The sequence below is a fragment of the Lagopus leucura genome, unplaced genomic scaffold, assembly GCF_019238085.1.
Source record: "Lagopus leucura isolate 7727_CA_CO unplaced genomic scaffold, USGS_WTPT01 Super-Scaffold_100024, whole genome shotgun sequence".
Lineage (NCBI taxonomy): Eukaryota > Metazoa > Chordata > Aves > Galliformes > Phasianidae > Lagopus > Lagopus leucura.
In genome coordinates this window covers 7,679,419-7,704,272 of record NW_024962276.1, presented here as the reverse complement: position 1 = coordinate 7,704,272, position 24,854 = coordinate 7,679,419, and the positions used below count along the sequence as shown (strand labels likewise).

The window sequence follows — 24,854 nt, the reverse complement described above, 5'->3', positions numbered from 1 at the left end:
GTATTGTCTTCACAATCTGCACAATTTGGCCACGCTGCACAGCTGCCTGTGGTGTATTTCAGTGTTTGAACAAGCTAATTTAAGTAATTACAAACATTTTGTGAGCTTGTATAGATAATTACACGTGATGACAGAAATGCTGATTTACATTCTCTGTATTAGGCTTAAATATTAATAGTCTTGTGTTTTACCTCAGAACTCCTCAGTGGAATGAGCTCCAACCACCATTTAATGCAAACCATCCACTGCTGCTGGCTGCCGATGCAGTGCAGTACTACCAGTATCTTCTTGCTGGCTGTAAGTAGCTGACAACTTTTTGTCTTATGTGCAAGCTGTGTGCTGAGCATGACTTTCTGAAAGGGATTTTCAAGCTGCATTCTTCAAACAAAATGACAGCAGTTGGCCAAAAGACTTTCTAAAAATTCATTATGAATGAACTAGGAGGGGCAGGGTTTTTGTGTGAGATGCAACTGAAATGTGATGAAGACTCAGAGACAATTTACCAGAAGGGATGAAGTTTTAGAAACGTAACAGTGTGCCAGTAATGATATAATTAGAGGGAGGTAAAATGTTTCCGTGCATTTCCATTATAAAATATAAGAATATATGTATGCTTATAACATCTACCAGAAATAATGCTCTGATGTTCTTTATTCTTTTTAGTTTTCTAATATATATTCCGAAAGATGTACATTGTGTTAGATGGCAGCAAACTGTAGGGAGAGGACCAGCATTGGGATGCTGTACCTCCTGAGTAGTAGCTTGCACTGAACAAGTGCGTGTTACATCAGAGGCTGGGGATGGGAGTGCCCACCCATGGTTGTGTGTTTGGTAGTATCACAATGAGCTCTTCTGTGCAGCAAGAAGCTGTGCTGGTTTCAGTATGTGTTCACCTTCAGAAAAGAGCTTCTTGTAAGCAGCTGTGCTAGCAATGGCAGAATAGTAGATTTAGATTCATTTCAGTATGAGTCAAGCTCTTGAGGCCGTTGTGTAGGCAAAAAGTGAGAGCTTGGCAGGCCTTGCAAGTGTGACCCGTTAGCTACCCTAAAGACTGAAGAGTTTCTTTCCCTTACTTCTCTTGCTTTCAGCCATTTCCTTAAGAAACTTATATTCAGAGACAAACAAGAGCATCTGCATTTTCCCACTTCCCTGGAAATCCTCATTGCTGGGCTGCTTCCAGCTGCTTCCCTTGGGAGCCCTGGCCCCACTTCCAGGGGTGGCTGTCCACCATGCTGTGCTGCCCAGCCACGCGTTTACAGGGGGTGATACCCATCCTATGGCATATCCACAAACATTTGATTTATGTACCTGTATTTACAGATAATGCATGGATATTATACAGCTCTGGTATATATCACATATTTTTAATAGATAAATGAGTACTTTTATTTATAAAAGTCACATTTTTTTTTATTCTCACAATTCAGAGAAGACTGTTAGTAGTGATTATCAAGTCTCTTCTTTATTATCGAGGGTGTAGTCAAGACTGAAGTGATGTAACAGGCTGAATTCCACAACTCTTGGCATATGCAGAGGTACTCAAGGGGAAATCAGAGCCTCTGTGCAGTTGTCAGTGCAGCTAATGCCAGCAAGTTACGTGACACGAGCATTCAAAATGCAGAAAGTGGACACCTGGGCCGAGAGGCAGAATGGCTGAAGGTGGCTGTAAAAGCGACGTTGGCAGCAGACCAGATCTGTTGCCTCTACCTGTCCATCTGTTACGTGCACTGAGAGCTCGAAATGTTGGGAAACCTGCAGGTTCTTCCTTTTTCCACGCTGCATGTAGGAAAGGGAAGGAAATTCACACTGTAGAAAACAGAAGACAGAGGTAACTAACAGCACACAAAACTGAGTGAGCTGTGCTTTGTAGCCAGAATGTTTTCTGATATTTCTGTGTTGTTTTACTTTCACATACAGGTATGTGGGCTCTGCTTTGAGAGGAAAGGTCATTGCAAGGATGCATGCTGGTTGTATAATATTTTATGATACAAATTTAAACACAGATCAGTATTTTCAAAAGAGAGTGAAAGGATATTGTCCATTGCTGTGTACGTTTATTGTTCTTTAGGGCTGTCAGGCCTCTTGCTTTGCAGAATTATCTAACCAGGCTAACAAACACAGTGTCTTCAGGGAAAACAGCAATACTAAGTCATCTTGAAGTGCTCTCCAAAGCCAGCTTTTATTCACAGATGCTCGCTCTGTTTGTGAGTCCTTGCAGCTTGTCTGTTCGGCCAACATTCCATTCCCCCCTTCTCCCCTCCCCACATTCTCTGCTCTAGTTGTGGACATCTTTCTCTTCCATGCTGTCTTCAGCTATTTCTCTGCCGGCTGTCAAGCCTATAAATTATTGCATGTAGTAGGCAGTTATTGCAGTACACGTCCAAAAGCACAGAATGCTGTCTGGGGAATTTTGGACATTCTGTACAAGTGTTTGTAAACTTTTTCATTTCTGCAGAAATGTAAGTAATACATGAATACCAGCTGAACAAAAGCCTTTCAGAGAGCACTGATGTGCAGATGCACAGATACACTTATTTATTTCTCTGTATTTCATTAACAACTCAAGGACTGTCTGTTTCAAATGTCTTCTGTACTGGGACCTTTTTAATGGAAGAGGAGTGATGGCTAGATTCCAGCAATATAATGAAGTTCCATTATTTGAATAACAGCAAATAATTTTAAGTCCGATGAGTTGGAATTGGGACAGTACAGAATAATAAATGCTATAGACAAAAAAAAGTGGAGAACACGGTAAAGTTAACAGTAACAGAACTTGGTGTGTATGTGATCTTTGAAGCTTTATTTGTCTTCTGGAATTGTTGTATCTGAAGCTACTCAGTGAAGTTTGTGAAGAAGTGGAGTCCAAACAGGATTTGCACACATCAGTCCCAAGCACCTGTTTTCCCCCCTCAAATACAGGCTGAAACGAAGTTGGCTGGCTCTGCTTACCTGGAGCAGCGTGATGGGCTCGCATTAGCTGCAGCCTGTGGTCTGATGGGCTATCACTTCCGTCAGTAAGTTTAATTGCCAGCAAATGGCTAAATAGGAGGCTTAGGGTGAATGTTACATCTGTCTGCCACGTTAGTGGTAAGAGGAATTCTGGCGCCGTTTCAGGGTCACTATTTGTATCTGTCTATCAGAGGTAGAATACAGCAGTTTCTCTCAGTTTCTGTATAGCATTTCTGCCAATTGTTTGGCTCCATTAAGTGTGCAGTGGAAATAAAAGCCTGAATGACCAAGTCACAAGGGGGTATGGATAGACCCTTTCTTTGTCCACACTCAGAACATTGCATTAGGTCTCATTATCCATTTATAATAAGTGACCTTTGCCCCCTGGGTCATTGAAAAATACTCAGTGTGCTTTTTAGCACAGAGTACCTCTGTCAGCAGACGGGCAGAACAATGAAACGTCTGGCAGGCTGCTTGGAGAGCTGTACTTTGCAGGTTTTCTTAACTATGCAGTTTGATGCCAAAACACAGAACCGAAATCTGTTTTAGTTTCCAAAAAGTATAAAACTCTTGTGATAAAGAGGTTTCAAAAATACTGCGCGTAGGTATCCTTTATGCACGGTTCCACTTGTAATATTATTAAAGGATTTTAGAGTTATATTCCGAGCTGTTGAAGAAGGAACAAGGAACCATTGTTTGAAGAAATATTTTGTACAACAAGTGTCCAAGACCTTTATCCCAAGGGTATTTGTAAGTGGATTAGCACAGCTGTTTCATTGCTTTGAGGTCATCAGTGACATCTGCTGCAAAAACCTGGATCAGAGCATGCAGTTCTCATCTACCTGAGTGCTTCAGTGCAGCCATGGCTGGCGTGGAGAGGTGAGAGAGTGGGTAGTGAGAGATTTGAGCCCTTCTGTAAGTTTGTAGCTTGAAAGTGAACTTGCATTTTAAGCTTCACAACCTGCCTGTCGGCAGGAAGCATCAGCATCCCGCTCCTATAACTGTTTTAGGCGTTTTGCAGTTGGTCTTTATAAAAAATAATAAGTCATGAGAACCTCCTTGGCTTCTTCTGGAGCAGATTTCAGACTTTCTTCATGTCTGAATTTATACAGACACGAGCATGATACGTAACGAATTGCAATGACTTTGAATTCCAGCAGAAAGTGTTACATCCTCATTTCATACTTCCCTTTCTCCTTCTTCCTTCCTACTCCCCTTTGAATTTCATCGCACTGAAGGTGTTGTGGACCATAGTTCAGATATCTGACACATGAATGATTAATATGTTAATGAACCAAACCTTGAAATCAGAGCAAAAACTGATCCCAAAAGATAATAACATTAATTACGATTTCTGTCCTTTGGCTCTGGAAAGGGCATCTTCATGTTCCTGGCAAGAGTTTTGGCTCCTCAGGACCAATTTTGTGGAGACGACCTGCAGTTGTCAGAAGCAGGCCAGTGACAAGAATTAATATATTAACTGGTATGCAGTACTCTTTGACAAATTGCTTACTAAATACATCAAAATTGATTGGACGTTCTGTGTTTAAATTGACAAATGACTGCATTAGGGGAAGGAGGGAAATCCATTAATTACAGCTGCCCTCAACCGTAGGAAATGTAATCGTATAAATATAGATTTTGTTAAAACAAAAGTCTCTACTTTACTGTAGCGTTGCTGGTAAGTGTACTTGCACCTCCTCGCTATTAAACTTCCAATAGGAGGTTCTGAAGACAGATCTTTGCAACTGGCTTTTAAAGCATCAAAGACCATTTCTGGTTTTTTTCTCCCACTCTGACCACTTCTGGAAATTGTGTTTCCAGAAAAATGGGCGTCTTGCTGAGGCTTCTGCTGTCTCAGTAGCTGCTTAATCTAAATGCTGGGTAATTCCTATTTCCATTTTAGAACTTGGAACAGGACTACGCATTTTTGTTCTTCGTTCTTGCTTTGGTCTCCAAGAAATATTTGCATGGCTGTTACTTATTTCTGAGTAAGAATTTTCACTTGACTTGGGCCCGAAGATATAAACGGTTTTATAGACTTCATTAAGGGATTCTTGAAAGGAGTAGGGTTTGTATTTATGGATGCCTTTGACTTCTGGCTGTTACTACAGATTTTCATTTCTGGACCAACTGTTGTACATATTTAGCATTTTACTGAAAATGGCTTTCATTAGAAGTCAGACTTAATAACTGCTTGTTGTCTTCAAAGGAAGGGGTTAAGCTCTCTTCACTGTTTGTTTGGGATAAATGATAACAAGATTTATACTGATAGTCTGAACACTGACATCATGTTTGCACTTCCTGCTCCCTTGAATGAAAGCTACGCACCCTGAGCGAGACTTTTGTCTCTAAGCAACGTTGTGGCTCTTTATTGCCTATTTTATATTCCTGCTATACATTCCATTGATGGAAATAAAAATTCCATACATACAACTAGTGAGCATAGCGCAGAGGAAAGCAGGACTCGCAATGAGAGCAGAGAATGCTAAGTAACTGTGAATGTGTGCTATGAAGACCTATGAAAAGCCCATGAAGAACAAGTCATGATGCATAGAATCCCTCCCAACCTGGAGCCGTTTGAGTGCACTGGGCAGGTACCAGGAGGATCTGGTTGTTCTGCTCCACAAGGCTTCTTCTGTGCCCAGCAGAGCGCGTGGTGGAGACAGGGAATAAGATAATGAACTGGGGCTGATAATTGTGTTCAGTGCTCTACTGCTTCTCAGCCTTCTGTTTTTTTCTTGTACTCTTTTGCATGGATGGTTTTAATAGTGAATTTAAGATGAAAGAATACATATTTTGGTACGTACCACACAGTGCATGAGTTGCTATAGCTGTACGTACTGCATGCTCTGTGGGCAAGAGCCGTATCTTGCTATGCGTATGTTCAATGTCTGTCACAATGCAGCTCAGTTTCAAATAATAAAACTGATCAAAACCAGAGCCTGTTCTGTAACAACAATTATGCTATCATACAGTTACGAGGTGTTCAAAGCCTTTTTGCTGTGTTTCTGAGACATCCCTGCATGCGGCGGTCAGAGGCAGTCGGGCTCAGAGCAGAGCTGGCTGGGCTGGGTGAACAAAGCACTCTGGCCATGCTGGGGGTGGGCAAAGCCCACTGGAGGGTTGGGACAAGCGGCGGTCGGTGCACTAACGTTCTGAACTGCCCAGTTTCTATCTGCCGATCATACGAACGCTGCCTCAACAACGTAGCCGTACACCAGGGATGATGGTCTTTCCACAAGATCGTGTCAATTGAGTGTTCTGGGCTTAAATCTGCAGCTGCAGCACCAGGGGAGTACACACAATTGAAGGAAAGGCAGAGGCAGAGATGGGCTTTGCAGAAGTAAGGACAGCCGGCAGGGAGTCAGCAGGGAAGGCTCCTCTCTGCACTGAGCTGATGTGCAGGCAGCGATTTGGAAGCCTGAGTGATCATGGGCTCTGTTTGCTCTGAACGACTCCACCAGGAAGAGCAACCCTGGGGTGGTTGTTATACTTAAAGATGGGAAACAGCGTTATGTTGTTTTGGTATTTCGTGTACAACCAGCACACGGCTGAGATTTCACGTACTTACTGCAGTACATATGTTTAACTTTATTATCCAGATGGGAAATTTTATATATATAATTTATTTATTTATGTTTTCTGGATTCTCAGTTTGCCATTATTATTCCTCCTGCTTGAAATTACCTCTAGTTAGTGTATCCTTCTCATTAAGTTCTATTTTGTTATTGCCATGTAATAAATGAATTCAACATACTTCTAAAAGGGACTTCCTGGATCTGTACACCAGTAGTTTCAAAGGAGTTGTTCAAATGTCCTTTAAAAATCCAGATCTTTGCAGAATGATTTTTAGTTCCTTTGAATTTTGTAGATGATTTTTAATATAGTTACAGGAAGCCTCATTTCAGAATTTCAGAAAACTAATTCTTAATTGGTTATTGCGTTATTGTGACTGATGCATTCTCTCCAGCTATCACGTGAAAACCGTAAGAGATCTTAATGAGTGTTTTATGGCTATAATTAAAAAAAAAAAGAGACAAGTGAAACTATTTGCAAGAGCACATTTATCTTAGAGAGTTCTTTTATGGTTTACCCTCAATGTTTTCAAGAGTTTAGAAGCTCACAGCCCAAGAAGAGGGAGTTCTTGCAGTGGCAGCGCAGTGTTTCCTTAAGCAGTCACAGCTAACGAGGGAACTTTGTGCCCACCTCTCTGCTACTTCCTACTCTTCCCACTGCATTTCAGCAACTTTGTACACATTTCTAAGAACAGATTTCATTTTCGTGACATCCAATTTTTTTAAATTAGGATTTCTATTTTCATGTAATGGGATCATTGAACAGGGATACCAGGCCTCGTTTTCTTCTGTGAGTATTTGGGTTTTGCTGGCAGGAGTTGCCGACAGTGAAAACAGAATTTTCAGGTTTGCTTCTTACATTACAAGGTGTAACAGATTGCAAGCTAATCTGTGTCACCTTCCTGCTCCAAAAAAAAGATGTTTCTAATGAAACTGCAGTTCATGGTGTTTCCTAAGGGGAAGCAAAGTTTCCCTAAAACTAACCTGTACTTCCTGCGCCCTACAGGAAACAGGATTAAGTGGTAAAGGGAAGCAAATTTAATTTCTGACTGAGCATTGGATTGATTGGGGTAAACAGGAACAGGGCAGATACTGTTTCATGGGGAGCTGCATCATTGCATTCGAGCACTGTGCTGAAGCCTGATATGTTCTTCAGCCGCAGTCGCTGTTTGTGAAACAGTACTGGCAGGCAGATAAATGAACTCGGTAAGGTGTTTTGGGGGCTGCCAATCTGTGTTAATTTTTGGATGCCTATTGTATACCTGTGTAGAACTTTGTCAGATTAGCCGGGACTTGCCCGTCTTGATCCGTGTTTTATATACTAAATGCTGGAAACAGCACTGTGTATAGGAATTAAAATGCTTTCAGATGTGTACAAACAACAATAATGAACAAGGGCACATGCTGAAACAGTTCTTTACTATTCTTACATGGTCATCTGGAACTTCTTAGAGAGGAGTCCATCAACACGGAGGGGTCAGTTTTCAAAGCAGTGTACAGGGATTTAGCCGCGCGACTCCTATTGACGTTAATGGGAGTCAAACGGGTAAATCCCCACGCACCGCTTTGAAAATTTACTACTAAGCCTCTTGACTTCTCACTACATACTTTGATTGTAACAGTAATCCATGGTTAACATAATTTTCCCGACAATAATGTCAAACATACTTTTGAAGTCAGTGAATTATAGAAATAGTTACCTCTTCCATAATTCCTTAAAGATGGCCATCAGATGGATTTCACCACAGGTTCATGCAGTTGAAATTATTTTTTAGCTCGGGAAAGAATATATGTGTTATCCTTAAGTACAGAGCTGATAGTCTGCTCACAGTCTCAGTATTTGAAGTGTTGAATGGCCTTAAGGTACTCCATCCTGAGTGTTGGGTTCTAGCTCTGCCCAGACTTAAATGCTCATTGTACACGACTGCTTTCCAATGGGAACACGAGAGAGGAAGCTGGAACTTTAGCACAGAGAACATTTACCTGATTGCAGTGCAACCAAGAGTAACAGTAAAGCCGGAGTACCTGACCAGTACAGTTAGGGAAAACAAAACGTAGCTGATGACTGTCAGACCAGTGTAAGGTAAGGAGCAAGTAAAGCAGTCAGCCAGGCTGGGGTAAATCGAAGAATTCATATCCTGCATAGAGTCCTGGCTGTTCCTGGAAGATTAAAGTTCTGATACAGAGAAAAGGATGGTCTATAAAGCACCCAGTAAACTGGAGTCAATATACAAATAATGAATAAATCTGTAAGTCAATTGGTGTTATGAAATAACTCGTGGGCTGGGTAAAATCCTGGTTTACGGATTTTTTAATGTGTAATTTCATGATGTTTGTGCATATAAGAATCTCAGAAACAGTCGTAACATGAGAAAAACTGAGTGGGAAGAAGCTTTGTGTAGAAGAGGATATTTTAATTTGCATGGAATGCTTCTGCAGAAGTTCACATGCTAAAAAATGCATTGAAAACAGAACATCGATCACTAACGTGCAGTCATGAGTAGAAGTACATAGAGTATGCCAAAACAGTTTGTTTTAAACGTGACTGTACGAATCCTGTTTGAAAGGAAAGCTTGGTCTTTGCTTTACCGTCCGAGATAGAGCAGAGGTAGAGCCAGCAGTCAGATCGGTGCTGGAAGGGAAAGCAGAGGAGTGTGCCTGCAGCAAGACTGGATCAGCAGTTGTCAGACTGGAAGTGCAAGGCCCTCAGTGACGTGAGTCACCTGGCTGTGGGACACCACATCCACCTCTGGTGGGAGTGAGATCACATTGTCAGATGGAGAAAAGTGGGACCTGCTGGTTTGGGGTGGCAGCACGCAGACCTGCATCACATTCTGCTTGTCACACGTGGCGTGGTGTCACCAGTGCGGCAGTAGTTGCAGCAGTGTGAAGTTGGTCATTCAGATTGAGGCGTTTAAGAGTAGTCCTGAAGTCAAGAATGTGATTACTGCAGGTCTCTCAACCACCTCTGATCATTTTAGTTATGACTTAGGAATCACAGAAAAAACATCAAAGTCAGCTGTTAGCATGTGATTCATATGAAATCAGTGGTGTGTAATCTGTGTTTTTATACCTGTTTCCCTCGGACATCGCTACAGCCTGCATGTAGATGAAGGGCAGGCTGGATGTGATGAACTGGTTAAGAGCAGGTTGTGTCTGTGCCTACTAGATTTTACAATCTTATTTCGAACGATAAATTTTGTGTATTCAACTGGGAAAAAGAAAAGCTTTCTGGGTGTCTGCACACGTGTATGGCAGGCAGCACAGAACAGTCTTTATAGTCTGCAAATGCCGTTGTTTGCTCTTAATTTGGACGAACTTACATCCCTTAGAAAACAGCACATTGGAAATTTCATATATAACTCAATTAAATTGAATTGTCTAAAGCTTATTTATATAAATGAGAAAATTAAAACTTTTTGGTTCAGAAAGTACACAAAACTGAGTAAAACTGGTGATTTATTGTTCACAAATCAAAACCATAAGTGTGCACACCAATTGAGCTGTAGTGTTTCTTTGTTCCAACACTTCTTTGCTGCTGAAAGATGTCAATTTATAATGTTTGAATGAATAAAGATTTGTCTTTGGTCTAGGTATTTATCATATAATTATCCCATCCATGAACAAAAGCACCGTTTGTTAATTCCAGTATTTGCCAGGCATATGTATTTCTCTAGGTCTTGCTCACGCGTCAAAAATGCCTATGCAAGTTATTCCCAAGTTTAATATAAATTGTCTGTTTTCTAATTTATCAGTAATGGTAAAGTTTCAAAACATTTTTTTCTGTATTAATCATTGAGCTGTGCTAATAGGAATGGAGTTTCAGAGGACACTTTGTTTTGGCTCGTGAAGCGTTTCTCTCCACAGTCATTTCTTGCAGTTAACACACAAACTCCAAAATTTGACCCTTGCCTTTAGTGATCTTCAGTGTGGTAGTAAGATTAATCTTGCAACTGCAGAGAACGGAGTCTGAGGATTTATTTTGTTACTTTACCTTTACACTGATAACCACCTGCAGCTTTTATTTGGGGGATGAAAATGAGAGGGCCGTGTTCAGGTCAACAAAGAAGGTGAAGAACAATAATTTCCACTCCAGTTCTGATTTTCCTTAGTTGAAGGTGCAGTGGTTCAGTAGAGCCAGTCGGGAAAAGAGATGAGAATGCATTCCAGATTTAGAGCTGGTGTAGATCAGTCTTCATTGTAAGGAGGACGGAGTCTCAGGTCCCTAACAGTACTTCCGAGCAGCTCAGAGGTGGTTTTGCCTCTGACCAAATGTTTATGGCAAAGCTCAGATTTCTGCTGTGGGTAGTGCTCCAGTTTTTAAAGCATGACCTTGAAAGCATGCCAGCGTGCTTATGTTTTCTGTGGTTATGAATTAGCCTTAGAAAATCGTGTTCTGCTCTACTGCTTAAATAAAAATTGCATGTTTTAATTCTCACCTTGGATTTCTAATAAGTGCTCAGTTTTGTTGTATTTTTCTTCAGTCTGCAGATATTTGTAAAAATTCCTGAATCTTTGTGCATTTTTAGAGTAAGTGAACTGAGTTGTATTCTGACATTTGGCGTATGTGCATTCCAGATGATGGAGTAAGTATGGCAAGAAGTTAAAAACTGGCGTAACTCAGACCCTAGATTGGATTGGATTACTGACACCTGAAATTGCCAGCAAAATATCTCTGGAGGAAGGGCTTGCTCTTTACGCACATGTGTTACACAATGTTTTCCCAAAGAAAGAAGAAGGACAAATGTGAAATTAAAAACACGGCTTAATACAAAGCTTTTGAATTACTGTGAACATTACAGAGAGGTTCTCTGAAAACTCAAAAGCTGTGTGGTACAGTGTAGGAATAGCAGCACTGATGTGTGTGGGGCGGTCGTATCTCCAGTTGGAACTCAAAGATTTAGGCAGGAAGATGTGGCATTACTTTGGAGCTGAAGTTCCTGGAAATGTCCCCCTGACCGTGGACTTGGTCTTGTCCTGGAACTGAATGCTTGATAGCGATACAAGATGTGTGTGACCCAGAAACACGGAAAGAATCTCTTACATTTTTAGGTCGTATTTGCTTCTGTAAATTCAAGGCCATTTTTAAGCTGGAAATAAAGAAATCTGTAATAAGGAGCACAGCCATGGCAAATCTCCAGTGAGGATCACTTGTCTTATGAGGCCATATCTCAGAAAGTGCTGCTTGCTCCACTCGGGCAGTGGGAGTAAGGCGTGCTTTGCCTGCGGCGAGGCCGGGCCCGTCATTATGGGATCCTGCTATCGAAACCAGACTCTCTTTAAATGCCTGCTTTTGTGATAGGTGTGGCGCATAAATGCTATTTTATTAAATAGCAAAATAAATTATTGAGGTTTGACCTCAGCTGAGGCTTTATCACTGTTGCCCCGCTGGTGAACTTGGAGGCAGAGCCGTCCCGTGGAATTCCGCATGTCGTCACTTCTCGGTGGAAAGAGTTAATGCTGTGTCTGAGCTGCACTGAGACGGGCGCTCCTGCCTACGCAGGGCCAAGCAGTGCTGTGCTTCCGCAGGGAGAGAAAGGCGGGAGTGGAAAACCAAACCTGTTGTTCGATTTGAACAGTTTCTTTTTTACTCTGAAGCAGTCTTGGGCTGCCCTGCAGCTCAGCATGCCCTGAGGGGCAGGAACGCACCCACAGCGTCCTGCGCTGCGCTTGGCAGCTGAGGCGTTGCCCCTAGGACAGAAAGAACAAAAAATTCACAGCAGTCCATAAAGTTCCTGTTGGTTGGAAAGCAGAAACATCTGCTGGAGATGTGAAGTTTGTTAGCAGAGCTCCATAAGGGAAGGCTGCAGCTGGCTGGCTGTGCCCTTGGAAGCAGGCAGCTCTGCAGGCTGCATTTCTTGTGGGGCGTGGAGAGCTGTGGGGAAGTTTGGGGCCACAACAGAAGGCGTCAAAATAATGGCAAGGAATTAGAATGGGCATTATGGTTGCGTTCAGATGCGTGCTATGAACCGCCAGCTGTTTGTGGTCCAGGATGGTACCTGTGTTTTCTTAATACCACGCATGATACAGGACAGACGGACCCATCTGTAATTACAGGACACGGGCGGTGCTGCTTTGTAAGCGCGCACGTGTAGCGCTGCGTTGCCGCAGCTGAGGGCGCACCGCGCTCCTCGGCACCGGAGCCTTTCCCGCCCTGCGGGCCGGCCGCGCGCTCAGCCCGCCCCGCCCAACTCGCACCGGAACCTCTCGCGAGCTGAGCTCGCAGCTCCTGCCTGCGCTGCCGCCATTGCGGGTATCGATGTCGATGTGCGCGCGTCGCTGTGCGTTCCTCAGTTCTGCCACAGGTGAGATGTGGAGGTGACTTTGGTACGTCGCAGCCTTCTGAATAAGGATACACTGCGATTCCGAGGTGTTCAGAACGGCTCCATAGCTGAGGCTCCGTTTGGAAAACAGACTGAGAAAACAGCATGGAAATTCCTGTTTTTTGTCACATAATAATTGGGTTTGTGAGAACGCCGTGCTGTTTATGGTGTGGAGGCGCCGCTCTGTATTTACTGGTCCAGCTGTGTCTGCTTTGCCATCCCGCTGTTATCGGGGTTCCCAGTCTGTGTGAAGTGCTGGCTGAGCAGCTGCCGTGAACAGCTCAGCCCTGTAACACTGGGGTTCTCAAAACTCAGTTTTAAGAAATCAGAGTCACGCTCAGGTGATGCTGATACAACAGTACTGGTTCTAATTCTTGTCCACTCTCCGATGTGCTCGCAGATCCTCCCATGGCAGCATGAAGCCGCCCCTTCATGGCCACACACTGCAGCCCCCTGCACTTAGCGCTGCCTGCTGCCCTGTGCCACACACGGCTCTCCCACATGGGGAGTCCTTAAGGCCGCGCAGTGCCTCCACCACAGACTGTGAGCTTTGCTGCTGTGGCTGAAGGACTCAAGGACTGTGAATCATGAAATATTTGTCTTTGCAATATTGACTCTCATAGCATCTCTCTTGTTTGCGGTAGTGTTTTCCCTAAAGTTATATGATTAAATGGTGGTGGCTCTCAAGGTGCTTTTGTATGTTATATGGTCTGCAGAGCTGAATGTTTAAAGGTAATTTTTTCCATTTTCTCATTTTTCAGTGGTTCCACCAGGGAGCCCTGGGCCTATCACTCGACACGAGTCCTATGACAGCTTGGCATCCGACCACAGCGGGCAGGAGGATGAAGAGTGGCTGTCACAGGTACGTTCTGGAGAGTTCCGCTGCAGGAACCAAACAGTGCTCATCTCCACTAGGAGGAAAACTCACAACTTCAGAATTGAAAATAAACTGACAACATACCCTGGCTGTTACCATGTTTAAGATGGACTTCGCTCCCCAATTAACGTTGAATGAGTTTGATTATCTCTGAATTTTAAACAAACATATTAAAAGCCACGTACAACCCGTTTTTCTCCTGACATGGATCTTTTCAGATGTGGGTACAGAAGTTGGCTTGGCAAAATGGAGATGTGTTCAGTGTTTCACATACTGCATTTTAGCATAAAAATAGTAGATAATCCTGCTTGGTGGGATAGTTTCTTATGAGGTGAAATTGTGGCCATTTTAGCCATTCTTGCTTTGTTTTAGTGAGTGAAGATTCTTTTAAGAACCCAGTAAATACTTGATGATGTGGCTCAAAGTACAGCTTCAGTTGAAGAATGTAAGTTGTGAATAATATTCTGAGAATTAGATCCTGTTAGAAGTAAAAGTCTTGACAGGAAAAAAAAATAATGTATGCTTTGGCTTTACCAAAGCAATTCTAGAGTACCTGATACGTGGATTTCATTCTGATGAAGCAGGTGGGTTTCCTTCTGTTTAAGAACAACATTGTTATGGGAGTGGTGCATTAAATATCTTGCTGGGGTTTGTCACATGGTTTAATGAATATGAAACATTTGTAGATGTGATTTGCTTCTCCCAGTAGTGAACAAATCACTGACATTTTCCTAAAAGAAGAAGTTGGGTTTCCACACGTGTCCTTCAGGATGTTGCATTCAATGGCAAATCTATTCTTGTGAATCCACTCACCTGGTCCAGGTTTTCAAATGCAGCATCTAACTTGTCTGCTTAGGCTGTCTCTTATTTGCCAAGGCATAACGATGGTAAAACTACCAAATGGCTGCGTGCAGTGGGAGTTCTGTCACTGTGCTCGTTGGGTCCAAGATTCCATCTGTAGTTTTACTTATTACCTGGTAAAGCCTCTCCAGAACTTTAGATAGTTGTGCTTACATTACTATTTTGGTGACTTTCCAGTGTATAGTGAGAAAAAGTAAACAAACCTACATGATGGGCGTTCAGTTGTTACTATTTCTTGGAAAGTAGGGGAGTCAAAGGAATTTAAGAATGCTCAACTTCATCACATCCATCCCTCTACAAGACTAAATATATTTGTAATAAAAAATGGGAAGTGACATCACTCAGAACACGTATAATTTGGAGATTGCTTCAGGAATGTGAAATCTTTGCTAAGTGACACGAGCAGTGATACCTATTTTGAGCACGAAGGTGCGAGCATTCTCTAAGCAAGCCACTTTAGATTAAGCCTAAAGTGTAAGTATGTTTTTCAAAATTAAAGTGTTGTTATCAACAGTAACAGCATGCAGTGAAAAAACACTGCCCTTCACTTCAACTTTTCAATTAGAACAGTGGGTAATGTGTGCTGTCAGTGTGAAGTAGATACAATATGTTTGTCTTGCACACAACAGGAGAGTGAATAGGAACATCTGGCCATAGCCTCAGTAAAATTGCAGAGGCATCTGTTTACCTCTCGGCTCTGTGACACTGATGGTTTCAAGCTTAAAATATACAGATTACTTTATCTGTGGCCTAATTTACACTGCTACATAAAAGCTACTTGACTCAGAAACATCTACAGTCAATCTGAGTTACGCTAGGATAAATGCAGGGATGGAAATAGTGCTAAATAGGCTGTGCATTTGTCGCCTTATATTAGCAGAGAACTTAGAACAACGTTATCCAGTATTTAAAATTCCTTCTTAAGGAATTAGAGTCAGTGGTACGTGTATGCATGCACAAATAAAACCCTAAGATACTTATCTGTGTCAAATAGATAGAAAAATATATTTTCATGGGTTTCCTTGCTAAATTGCATTCCCATCGTGGAGCTGATAGTTATTTTAATGTAGAAGTATAGGAAGTTTGCAGTCTATTTTTGTCATTGTAAAAACATGAGTTCAGCAGAGCTTAATATTTTCATATTGCCTGCTTCTGATCTTTAAAGGCAGATTCTTTATTCAGTTGTTACTGAGGACTGATGCTTTGTTTGCCCTTCTGATTACAAAGCCCAATTCTGATCACATACGTTTTCAGCAGCATTACCATCTCAGTTTCCACAGTTGTTCACACTCCTGTAGTTGGCTTCTTTAGGACCCTGCAAAAATTTCTACTCAGAAGTTTATAGTTAATAACATGGTGAGACATTTTTCAAAATATTTTGGATGCTTCATTTACTAGAATAGTTTGTTTTCTCAACTTCATATCTAGGCTGTCACTGGTAGAGAAGATTAGTGTTTGTTAGGTGCACCTCCTGTATTCTCTGTGCCTCTTGGAAGTAGGGGTGGAACTGTGAAGCTCTGCGTGTGTATCCACACACAAACATGCCCACAGATACATATCTCAGATACACCTACCGTGTAATGGATGTGTGGTTGTTCAGTGCAAACAATCACCCCTATCTCTGTCTTAATTCTGAGAATTCATTTAAATGAAGGTGTGTATGTAACTGTCCTTCTAAACTCAGTAGCTGCACACACACACATCTGTATTGCATCTGCACAGAAATGAACTTGACCCGAGGTGCTCAGTGTCTCACAGTGCACGTCACATTGCTCCCTGTCACCAACCTTGCTGCTTTCCAGCAAGATGGTCTCTGCCAGTGCTATCCTCAGTATGCCAACACTAATTATGAGCTTTGGTTTGAAATACAGTTCACACTATATGCCTGTGAAACAGTGCTGTTTGGAGTGTGAACTTTGAGAAAGCAGCCGGAACAAAGCTGGAACAGCTTGTTTTTAGAAAGTGCATCCCTTGTCCAGGTCAGGATTGAAGCGACTGACAAGAATATTTGGGGAATGCAGACTTCCAGTTCCTCTGCGCACTCCACGTGGATGCTGTCAGAAATGTGTTCCCCCACTCGCTGCCACAGCACTGGCTGTTTAGTGGTCGTGCTACAGAGTCTATTTGGTGTGAGCCGTTCCCTCTGTTCCCACAGGTCGAGATAGTGACCCACACCGGGCCCCACCGGCGCCTCTGGATGGGCCCTCAGTTCCAGTTTAAAACCATCCACCCCTCAGGCCAGACCACCGTCATCTCATCCAGCTCCTCAGTGCTGCAGTCACACGGTCCCAGCGACACCCCGCAGCCGCTTCTGGACTTCGATACAGATGATCTTGATCTCAACAGTCTCAGGTAAAAATAAAATGAATTTCCAAGCTGTTTCACATTTGTTGTGTGAATCACTTATCTTATGCTTAAATGAGGCCATCTGTATAGAACACGCAGTGCTTTTCATCAAGCTTGTCCAGATGAAAGTCTTAGAAGTGTATGACAGCAGCAATAAAGATTCATCCAGGTCAAACAGCTTAGATTCACTTTTGCCACTTCTTGTGTAAATTACAGTGAAAGATCATACAGAGTCTGGTGGCCTTCTCAGCATCATCTTGGCTTTGCAGTTTCTGCATTGCTTAAAAAATTAATTCTCTCAGACATGAGTAGGAATGTAGTGCCATAGATCTAGGTGCTGACTAGATGAGGCAGTCAGAGTGTTGGAACAGTAAGGGAGAGTAGAGAGATTAAAACAAAATGAACATGTATGTATTCATGTGCACATACTACAAAAGGAGCAGGCGGTTACGAAAGCTGTCTCTTCTCCTGAACTGCTGAAGAAATTGGTGTTGTTCAGAAGGGCCTGGAGGAACTGTAAGCAGTTCAGGTCAGTTGGGTGTTTTTGTGGGGAGGCAGCTAACATCTGAGATGCAGTGGAGAGGTGCTCACTGGGTGTACCATCCTAACCTGCCTGCGGATGGGTTGTCTGTTCCTTGGCCCCTGAAAGCAAAGTAAAATTCCAGCAGGGCAGCTGATTTGAAAATAAATAGTTGCTCAATTGCTTGTTTGTTTTTGGCTTGTGATTTAATTACAGCCCATGTGAGCGCTGATTTGACACAGGTGGTGACTGTAACTTATCATTTAGGATTCAGCCGGTTCGTTCAGAACCTGTTAGCATGCCCGGCTCATCGCGTGCCGTTTCTGATCGCAGAGGAGTTTCAACAGTGATTGATGCGACTTCAGGTAAGAAGGTGCTGTTTTTTGTTTTCTTTGGTGCTCGTGGCATTCATCGATCTGGTTTTCTCTTTGTCTGGTAACACGGTCACTAACAATGCTGTACACTTGAAGGGTTGTCACAGTTTTCAGCTGCGCTCACTGGTAAGTGCTGTCTTACACAAATGTATCTCAAAGATTGTGATGACTTTTCCTCTTGCCACTCGTATCTGAAGTCACAGCATTGTCATAAAACGCAAACACTGTATTCACATTAAGCTAGAGAATGCTTAAAAATACCCATTCTAAAAAGCAGAACGTTTGCAAACACTGAGACTGAAATGCTTTTATTAATGAATGCCTGAAGCGTAGGATATTACAATTCAATCTCATTTATAAAATACATTTCATTGAAATGTAATCATAAATGTAATTTATTTCTGTAAACGGTCAAGACAACATGGAAGTTTAACTGATGTTTGTCTAACAGAGGCACATTTTCACTGCTCTGCTCTGGAAGAGTGTGTGTAAACGTAATATTGCAGTGGTTCATTAATATCAACACAGCAATGTATGCGCTGTAAAGTTTTTCCTTTTTCATGGTGCTGGGATATAGTCTATATAAAGAAACAAAGACAACAGAGCTTTATATTCCAGTACAGCTGTATAGCGTCTGAAGGTTCCACACAGCAGGATTTTGTCAAATAAAATCTCTCACAAGTAGAATTATTAAACACACAGCATTAGTCAAACAGTCAAGTCAGAGAGGATTTTAATCTGTAGTGATTTGAAAATCCCTCGAGACTGCTGATTGGATTGAGGTTAAACTGTAAAAGGAGACTGTAACACATACAGAAACTGATTTCTGAAGGTTGTTTTAAAGAGTGTTAAAATAAAAGCTCCTGTTCCAGACTCTGTTTGCTGTACGTGTAAATTCTGAGTCCAAGATTCTGCATCGTTTGCCAAATTAATTTATTTGAGTATTACAGGATAGTTCTTAGATCTGTTTATAACTGTGTTCAGTAATAACTGCATTTATGTTGGATATTGAGGATTGTCATTGTAAATTCCATTTTCAAGTATCGAAAACCAGTTAAATTAATTCCCATTGAGCTTGGACATCTGATGGTGGTTCTTTAAAGGGAATTATATTTGTTTTAGTGTATGTGAGTGTCATTTTGAAAGTTCTGATTTGCTGTGTAATCTGTGTGCATTACCTCTGGAAGCTTCAGTTACAGCAGTGCTTCTGTCTGTATCTGACACTTCAGATTCAGAGTGATTAATGACATGGCTGTCCCTTGCTATCAGTGTGACTCTGCCAGGTGATACAGATAGAGGCATCTGCATTATCAAGGTTGGCTTCTTTTGTATTTTTTTTCCTAAGTGTGAATGGAGCAGTGCAGTTCCCTGGAACAGGGATATGTATTGATTCTGAAACACAGCTACTCTGTAACAGTACCACATTCCAAAGCTGTTTTGTTCCAACAACACTGGAAACAATGAACCACATTCGGACCCTACTTCTATGCTGAGCAGCCTTTCCTATAGAATAGAGGGGCCTTAATGTGAAATGGCTCATATGAATGTGATGAAGCTCCACTGGTAATGCCTTTAACATGTGTGTCCATATTAAAATTGCCAAAGTCAATTTTATACATTGTTATGACACTAAAAATATATTTACTGTACAGCAGTGACTCCATTTTATTATAACACCTCATAAGTTTCTCATAAACAATACATGGGTTTTGTTAGAGACATGCTGATAGCAGTATTTATTTAGCTTCGCTGCCAGGCTGTTGGAGTTTGAATTGATTTTTGATTCAGGGACTTGAACATCGATTTGCAGTTTTCATATTGCCTGGTCCTTAGTTCCTTCCCATGCAGAAAGTATTTGTCCAAACTTAGGGTGGATGTGTGTGTGTGTGTGTGTGTGTGTGTGAAATGGTGTAGGAGTTCTGCAGGGTCAAGGAGACATGAGAAAAAACGTGTGCAGTTTTTTGAAATCTCGTACTGCCCTTGTAATAGAGTTGGGCAGCAGGAAGAGGAGCAGTGCTTCCTTTCTTCCTACCTTGGAGGTGTGTAGAGGACTGCATTCAGCTCAGCTCTGCATGCGAAGGTTTTATTTCAAAACTTTATACGCAACATTGCGTTATTTTAATACTGTATCCCACTACAGTAAATATGCTCACTTCCTGCTAGTACTGAGGCATACTGTAAGTGGTTTGTGTTCTTTGTGGAAAATGAATTTATTGGAAAATACGTATTTAGGTTTGAAGCATTTTTTTAAGTAGGTCATAAATTTTTGCTGGCTAAGTTGAACCAGGAAGTGATCCTTCAGCTCTGCCCCGTGCATGCGAGCCTGGTGCACTTTATAAAGATGTTTATCTGGTGTTGCTTAGAGACACAACCAGCGTGGCGCCTCTCCTTATCTGACTCCATCGCTTGTTCTTCCTATCAAAAGATTTCAAGTACATGTTTATCATCTGTAATTTTTCCATCATTCTTTTTAGCTTCCTTCCGTCTCTCCGTTGGTGAGAACTTTGTCATTGCAGCTAATAAGACATCTGTGCAGGTTTTTTAATTGTGATTTGTGCACGTGTCTGTACAGTGATGCTGTACTAATGGCAACGTTCTCTCACAAAGGCATTTGGAAAAAAAAATACTCATTTGAACAGAGCAAAACTTAATTATGAGAGTATTTTCAAGGTGGATATCAGTATCTGTAAAGATAGTGGATACATAAAGAAAAAAGGTAGAGGTCAATATAATTATCTCAGTTTTACTTAAAATTTTTCTAAGCTATTGTTCTCTGTGTTTGTTTTTTTATCTTTAATCAGTAAGATAAGTTTGCAACAATGCAGGCACCTGAAGCTGCTGGACACGCATCCTCAGCACACACGTATGGGTTGGACACATCACAGAGAACATACCCTCAGGGATTAAATGCACTGTAATTCCAGAAGCTGTTCCAGAGCCACAGTTTAATGTTGAAGGGACAAAACTTGAGTTTAAAGCTTTGTAACACAGGAAGTTTATAATATGCACTGAAGGGAAGAGTTTACTCATGGCAGAAACACACTGTATATGGGAGAGGCGTGCAGTAAGTCAGGTTATGTTCAAGACTTTCTTTGGACAGCAGAGTGGAATAGAAAACTGGTAAGTGTCCATCTGCAGGAGGTGCTGCAGCTGAACATCAAACAGTTCAGACATCTAAACCAACAGTCTCTGAGATCTGTAGGGCAACAAGAGGTGTCTACCACGGAATGATCTGGCTCTATTTCAAACTATTCTGCTGGCATGACTTTAAAACTTTAACTGTAGACGTTGATTGCTGTTCCTTTCTTTGGTGTGACTTGAATTACATATGATTTTTGGATAGCTGAGGTATCTACAAAATTACTGGAACTAATCTGGGAAGCAGCAGCATCACCTAGGTAGGCAGCTGAGTATCTCCAGTGATGAATGGGTGCTTTTCAGAAGTTTTATACTCTAACCTGTAGCTGAGTAATGAATGTGTTACCTGAAAAATCACAACTTACAGAACTCTGTTACAAATAGCTAATGGAGGAATTGAAGGCTGCAGGAAGGCTGGAGAATCTGCATGGAACAGCAAATCTGAACTGGCAGAAATAGAAGAGCTCTAGAGCAAGGATGTTGCAGCTGTTCCTGATCACACAGCTGCACTGAGTCTGTATGGGCAGACATTTCCTTTAAGGTCAACAAATGTGTTGTTGAAGGGCGTGGGTATTCAGGTGTGCTGTCATACCTGTAAATTCAATCCTGCTTGGTTAAGAAATCTGTCTGCATCTGTCTTTTTTTTATGAAAAGCAGAGTGTATTCCCTCGTACAAACAAGTTTTTGAACACTTAGCAGTCAAGTAATGATTTTGTTACATTGTCAACTCAGCAAAAAAAAAAAAAAAATTGGCCAGGAGGAAGCTGTCTGATCTTTCGCATCAATGTTTTCCTTTCCTATGATCCGTTTCTTTCTTGCCTAGTACAGAAATTGGTTATGGTAAGAAAATGTTGATGAATGAAATGTGGTTTTTTGTGCTTTTTTTTCCCCTTTGGTTGTGTGTAGGCCAGGCAGAACATCTATATTCTCTTCTAAAACCTGGCATGCGCTGTGCTTCTTAGGGACGCACACATCATTTTTTAATGAGGATTGTTTATTACTGTTGTATGAAACACTGACAACACGAAGCTTTCTTCTGGTTACTTCAATCAATGCCCTCTTAAAACTGGCTTATAGTTTAGTACTTCCCTCTTCTTTGTTTGCCACCGGTGGCTGTGAATAGATGGCAGTGGGCTTAATGAGCAGAACTGATGTGGGACTGGGGTTTAGTGGGGGTGGGAGGTTGCCTCCCTCCCTCTGCCTGTAAGGGATCTTTCATTGTTCATCACCACACCTGTGAGACAGGGACCCTGGGACAAATTCTTACTGTCCAGCAATGCTCTCACTTGGAATTTAATAAACACTTCTGCTGTCACACCTTAAACCATCTGAGCTCTTTTCTGTTGTACGTGCGATCAAATATTTATTCCCAAACGCTGTACATCAGAAAGTGCTGCCTTGGAGTAGCGGAGATCAGTTATTCAGGTAGTAAAGATGTGTGAATGCAGCTGGCAGATGAAGTCACCAACATTATGAATTCCCAGGCTGTCCTTATTGCCACAGGCAATAACTGACAGGCCTGAGCGGGCGGCGGTTTCCCGTTACGGGTGCTGGTAGGGCCCGAGGATCCCGGTGTCATGGATACTTGAGCTGCCCTGCTTGAGTGGAGCCGGCCAGCGCTGCGGGGCCTCGCACAGAGCCGTAACCGATCCGGTCTGGAATCCTTGACCCGAACCTGTAATTACCTGGATGGTATAAAGGTGGATTGTTGTTGCAGGTAGAGATTGCGCTCAGATCCTCCGAGCATAATGCTGAGCTTTGAAGCCAGGGAACAGCTTTGGCCCTTGGTCTGTTCTTCACAGCAATCGAGAGGTTTTAATAATGGTCATATAACAAGCTGTTCTTAGGGGGCATCACCTGTGCAGTAACAGAACACATGCCCAGCACTGTTGTTCCTCTGCACTCCGTCAGCTTAAATTTAAATGTGTTGAAGTTATGTTTCTTTCCTGTAACAGCTTGCGAGCAAATTATATTAATGAGATACCTATTTGAAACACTTAGTATGTTTCTCATTTGAAAAGTGTTTTTTGGAGTATTTCCAGGATAATTTATACAGTTTGGGATATGCTCAGGTTTTCTTTTAGTGATGAAATATCACACGCCTGCATGTGTGTGTGCTTCCTCCATCCTATTTGGCTGCCTTGCTAAATAAGTGTGTGTGTGTGTGTGTGTGTGTGTGTGTGAGCTGAATACTACAGAATTCTGGTACTTAGATATTTTTTTTTTTCAACTTGATCTAGTTCATCTAATTTGAGAAAATGTTATCTGGTGATTTCTAAAGAGGGCCTTAAGACTAAAGCGAATTCATCAGGCTCCAAGATGCCACTGCAGTATACATGATTACATCTAGAAACAGCTATGCCCTATAGACTATGAAGATGTGAAGAGAAATTAAAACGACTTGACACTACGACTGGGCACTTGCTTCTGGATCGTTGCCTGGCTTGGGAAAACTCAGCTGCAGGGATACATGGAGTAGCATTAATGTCTTGAAACACCAGTGGGTGTTTACTGCAGGCAGGAAGAGTATACTGAAGAGGAAGTGCATGGGACAGTGAGCAGCAGCAGATTAGTTCTATAGTAATCTATTTTTGCCCCTCTCTGATGGTATGGTGGGTTTGCCTGCTGTTTGCTCTGTGCAGCATGGTGTGGGACTCTGCCCCATGCAGGTGACAGGGAAGGCTGCTGATCCTCATCCCACACTGCCTTGGGTTTTGCTGAGGAGCCTGGTGGCAGCTAAAGCAGTTCATCTCTTCTAAGGTGGTTGTGCTTTGACCAGTGTGTGTCCAATAGCTACCACAGGTGAAAAACTCACAATGGATTCTCCGAAACAATAAACGCAGTGCTTTCCACATTGCTGTCATAGCTGGATGGTAGCGTAACTGTGACCTAAGCAGCATACAGACCAGGTACTGGATAATGAGTTTTCTTCACATACAGAGATGAGTCACAGTGAGGCCTCCAGGGGTTACGTTAATGGTCATTGGTGCAGTCCTCTGCTGCTCAAAGACAGTTGTTCTCGTGTCACACAACCTGCTTGATGCGTGTTCCAGTGGTCCATTAATGCAGACAGCAGAGTGTCTTATTGCTTAAGTGTTACATACTGACTTCCAGCTGGGAAAGCCACCTTCAGTTCATATAATGGCTTGTCAGCTGAAAAATAGCAGTGTGCTAGAGCATGCTCTATTCCAAGCACGTAAGTGCTGATTGTTTATCTATGGGGAAAAAAATCCAAAATGCACAGTGGTATTTTGCATATCAGTAGCTAAAGCACATTCATTCTAAATATTAGTTTGCCTTATATATCCTTTTATTGCCCTTCATTAACAGTTGTTGTCAGTGTTTTGCATAGATAGCTTTATAGCTCAGAGTAAGTGGAAAGTGTTGATTGTAATCATATCTGACACCACAATCTTCTGTGGAACAACACATGAGCTGAGAGTCCCGATGGGCTCCTGCAGGATACAATATTTATTATAGCTTGAGATCTGAGAGCTCCTAGCTACTGTTCAACTTACTACAGACCCACAAACCTCAGTGTCTGTGCTTGTGTTTTTCTAGCTTGCACAGAAATAATGCACTGTGCAGTGTTGGCAAAGAGGCATTGACATTTCTGTACTTTTTATACATGCTTAGAGAGGTAATTGTATGAATCTTAATGTTTTTATAAGTTAGTGTTGTATTACGTGCTCATCTATTAATCTAGAGTGTTTGAAATGTTCTTAAAACGTTATTAGATGGGCGAGTTAAAAGGCCATCCATTTGCAAATGAATTTTAGAGTCAGGATTTTTCATGCAGAGTTTTTGGTCAGGAAGTTGTCCAGTTTATGATAAGGAGGAGGCGCTCAGGGCATCAGCCCCTGTCCTCAGGGCTTCCTTTTGTCTTTC

General features: G+C 42.0%; 1 protein-coding gene across 11 annotated transcripts in view; it reads left to right on the top strand.

Moving 5' to 3' along the window:
• The window catches only part of BCAS3 (BCAS3 microtubule associated cell migration factor), a 301,702-nt gene that overhangs the window by 121,973 nt on the left and 154,875 nt on the right, over window positions 1–24,854 (top strand). For all 11 annotated transcript variants that reach the window (XM_042879722.1, XM_042879725.1, XM_042879723.1 and 8 more), the window contains 4 exons: window positions 197–297; window positions 13,612–13,712; window positions 16,744–16,940; window positions 17,722–17,819. In XM_042879722.1, the coding sequence (XP_042735656.1) occupies window positions 197–297; window positions 13,612–13,712; window positions 16,744–16,940; window positions 17,722–17,819 (497 nt within the window). The remainder of the gene's footprint in view (window positions 1–196; window positions 298–13,611; window positions 13,713–16,743; window positions 16,941–17,721; window positions 17,820–24,854) is intronic.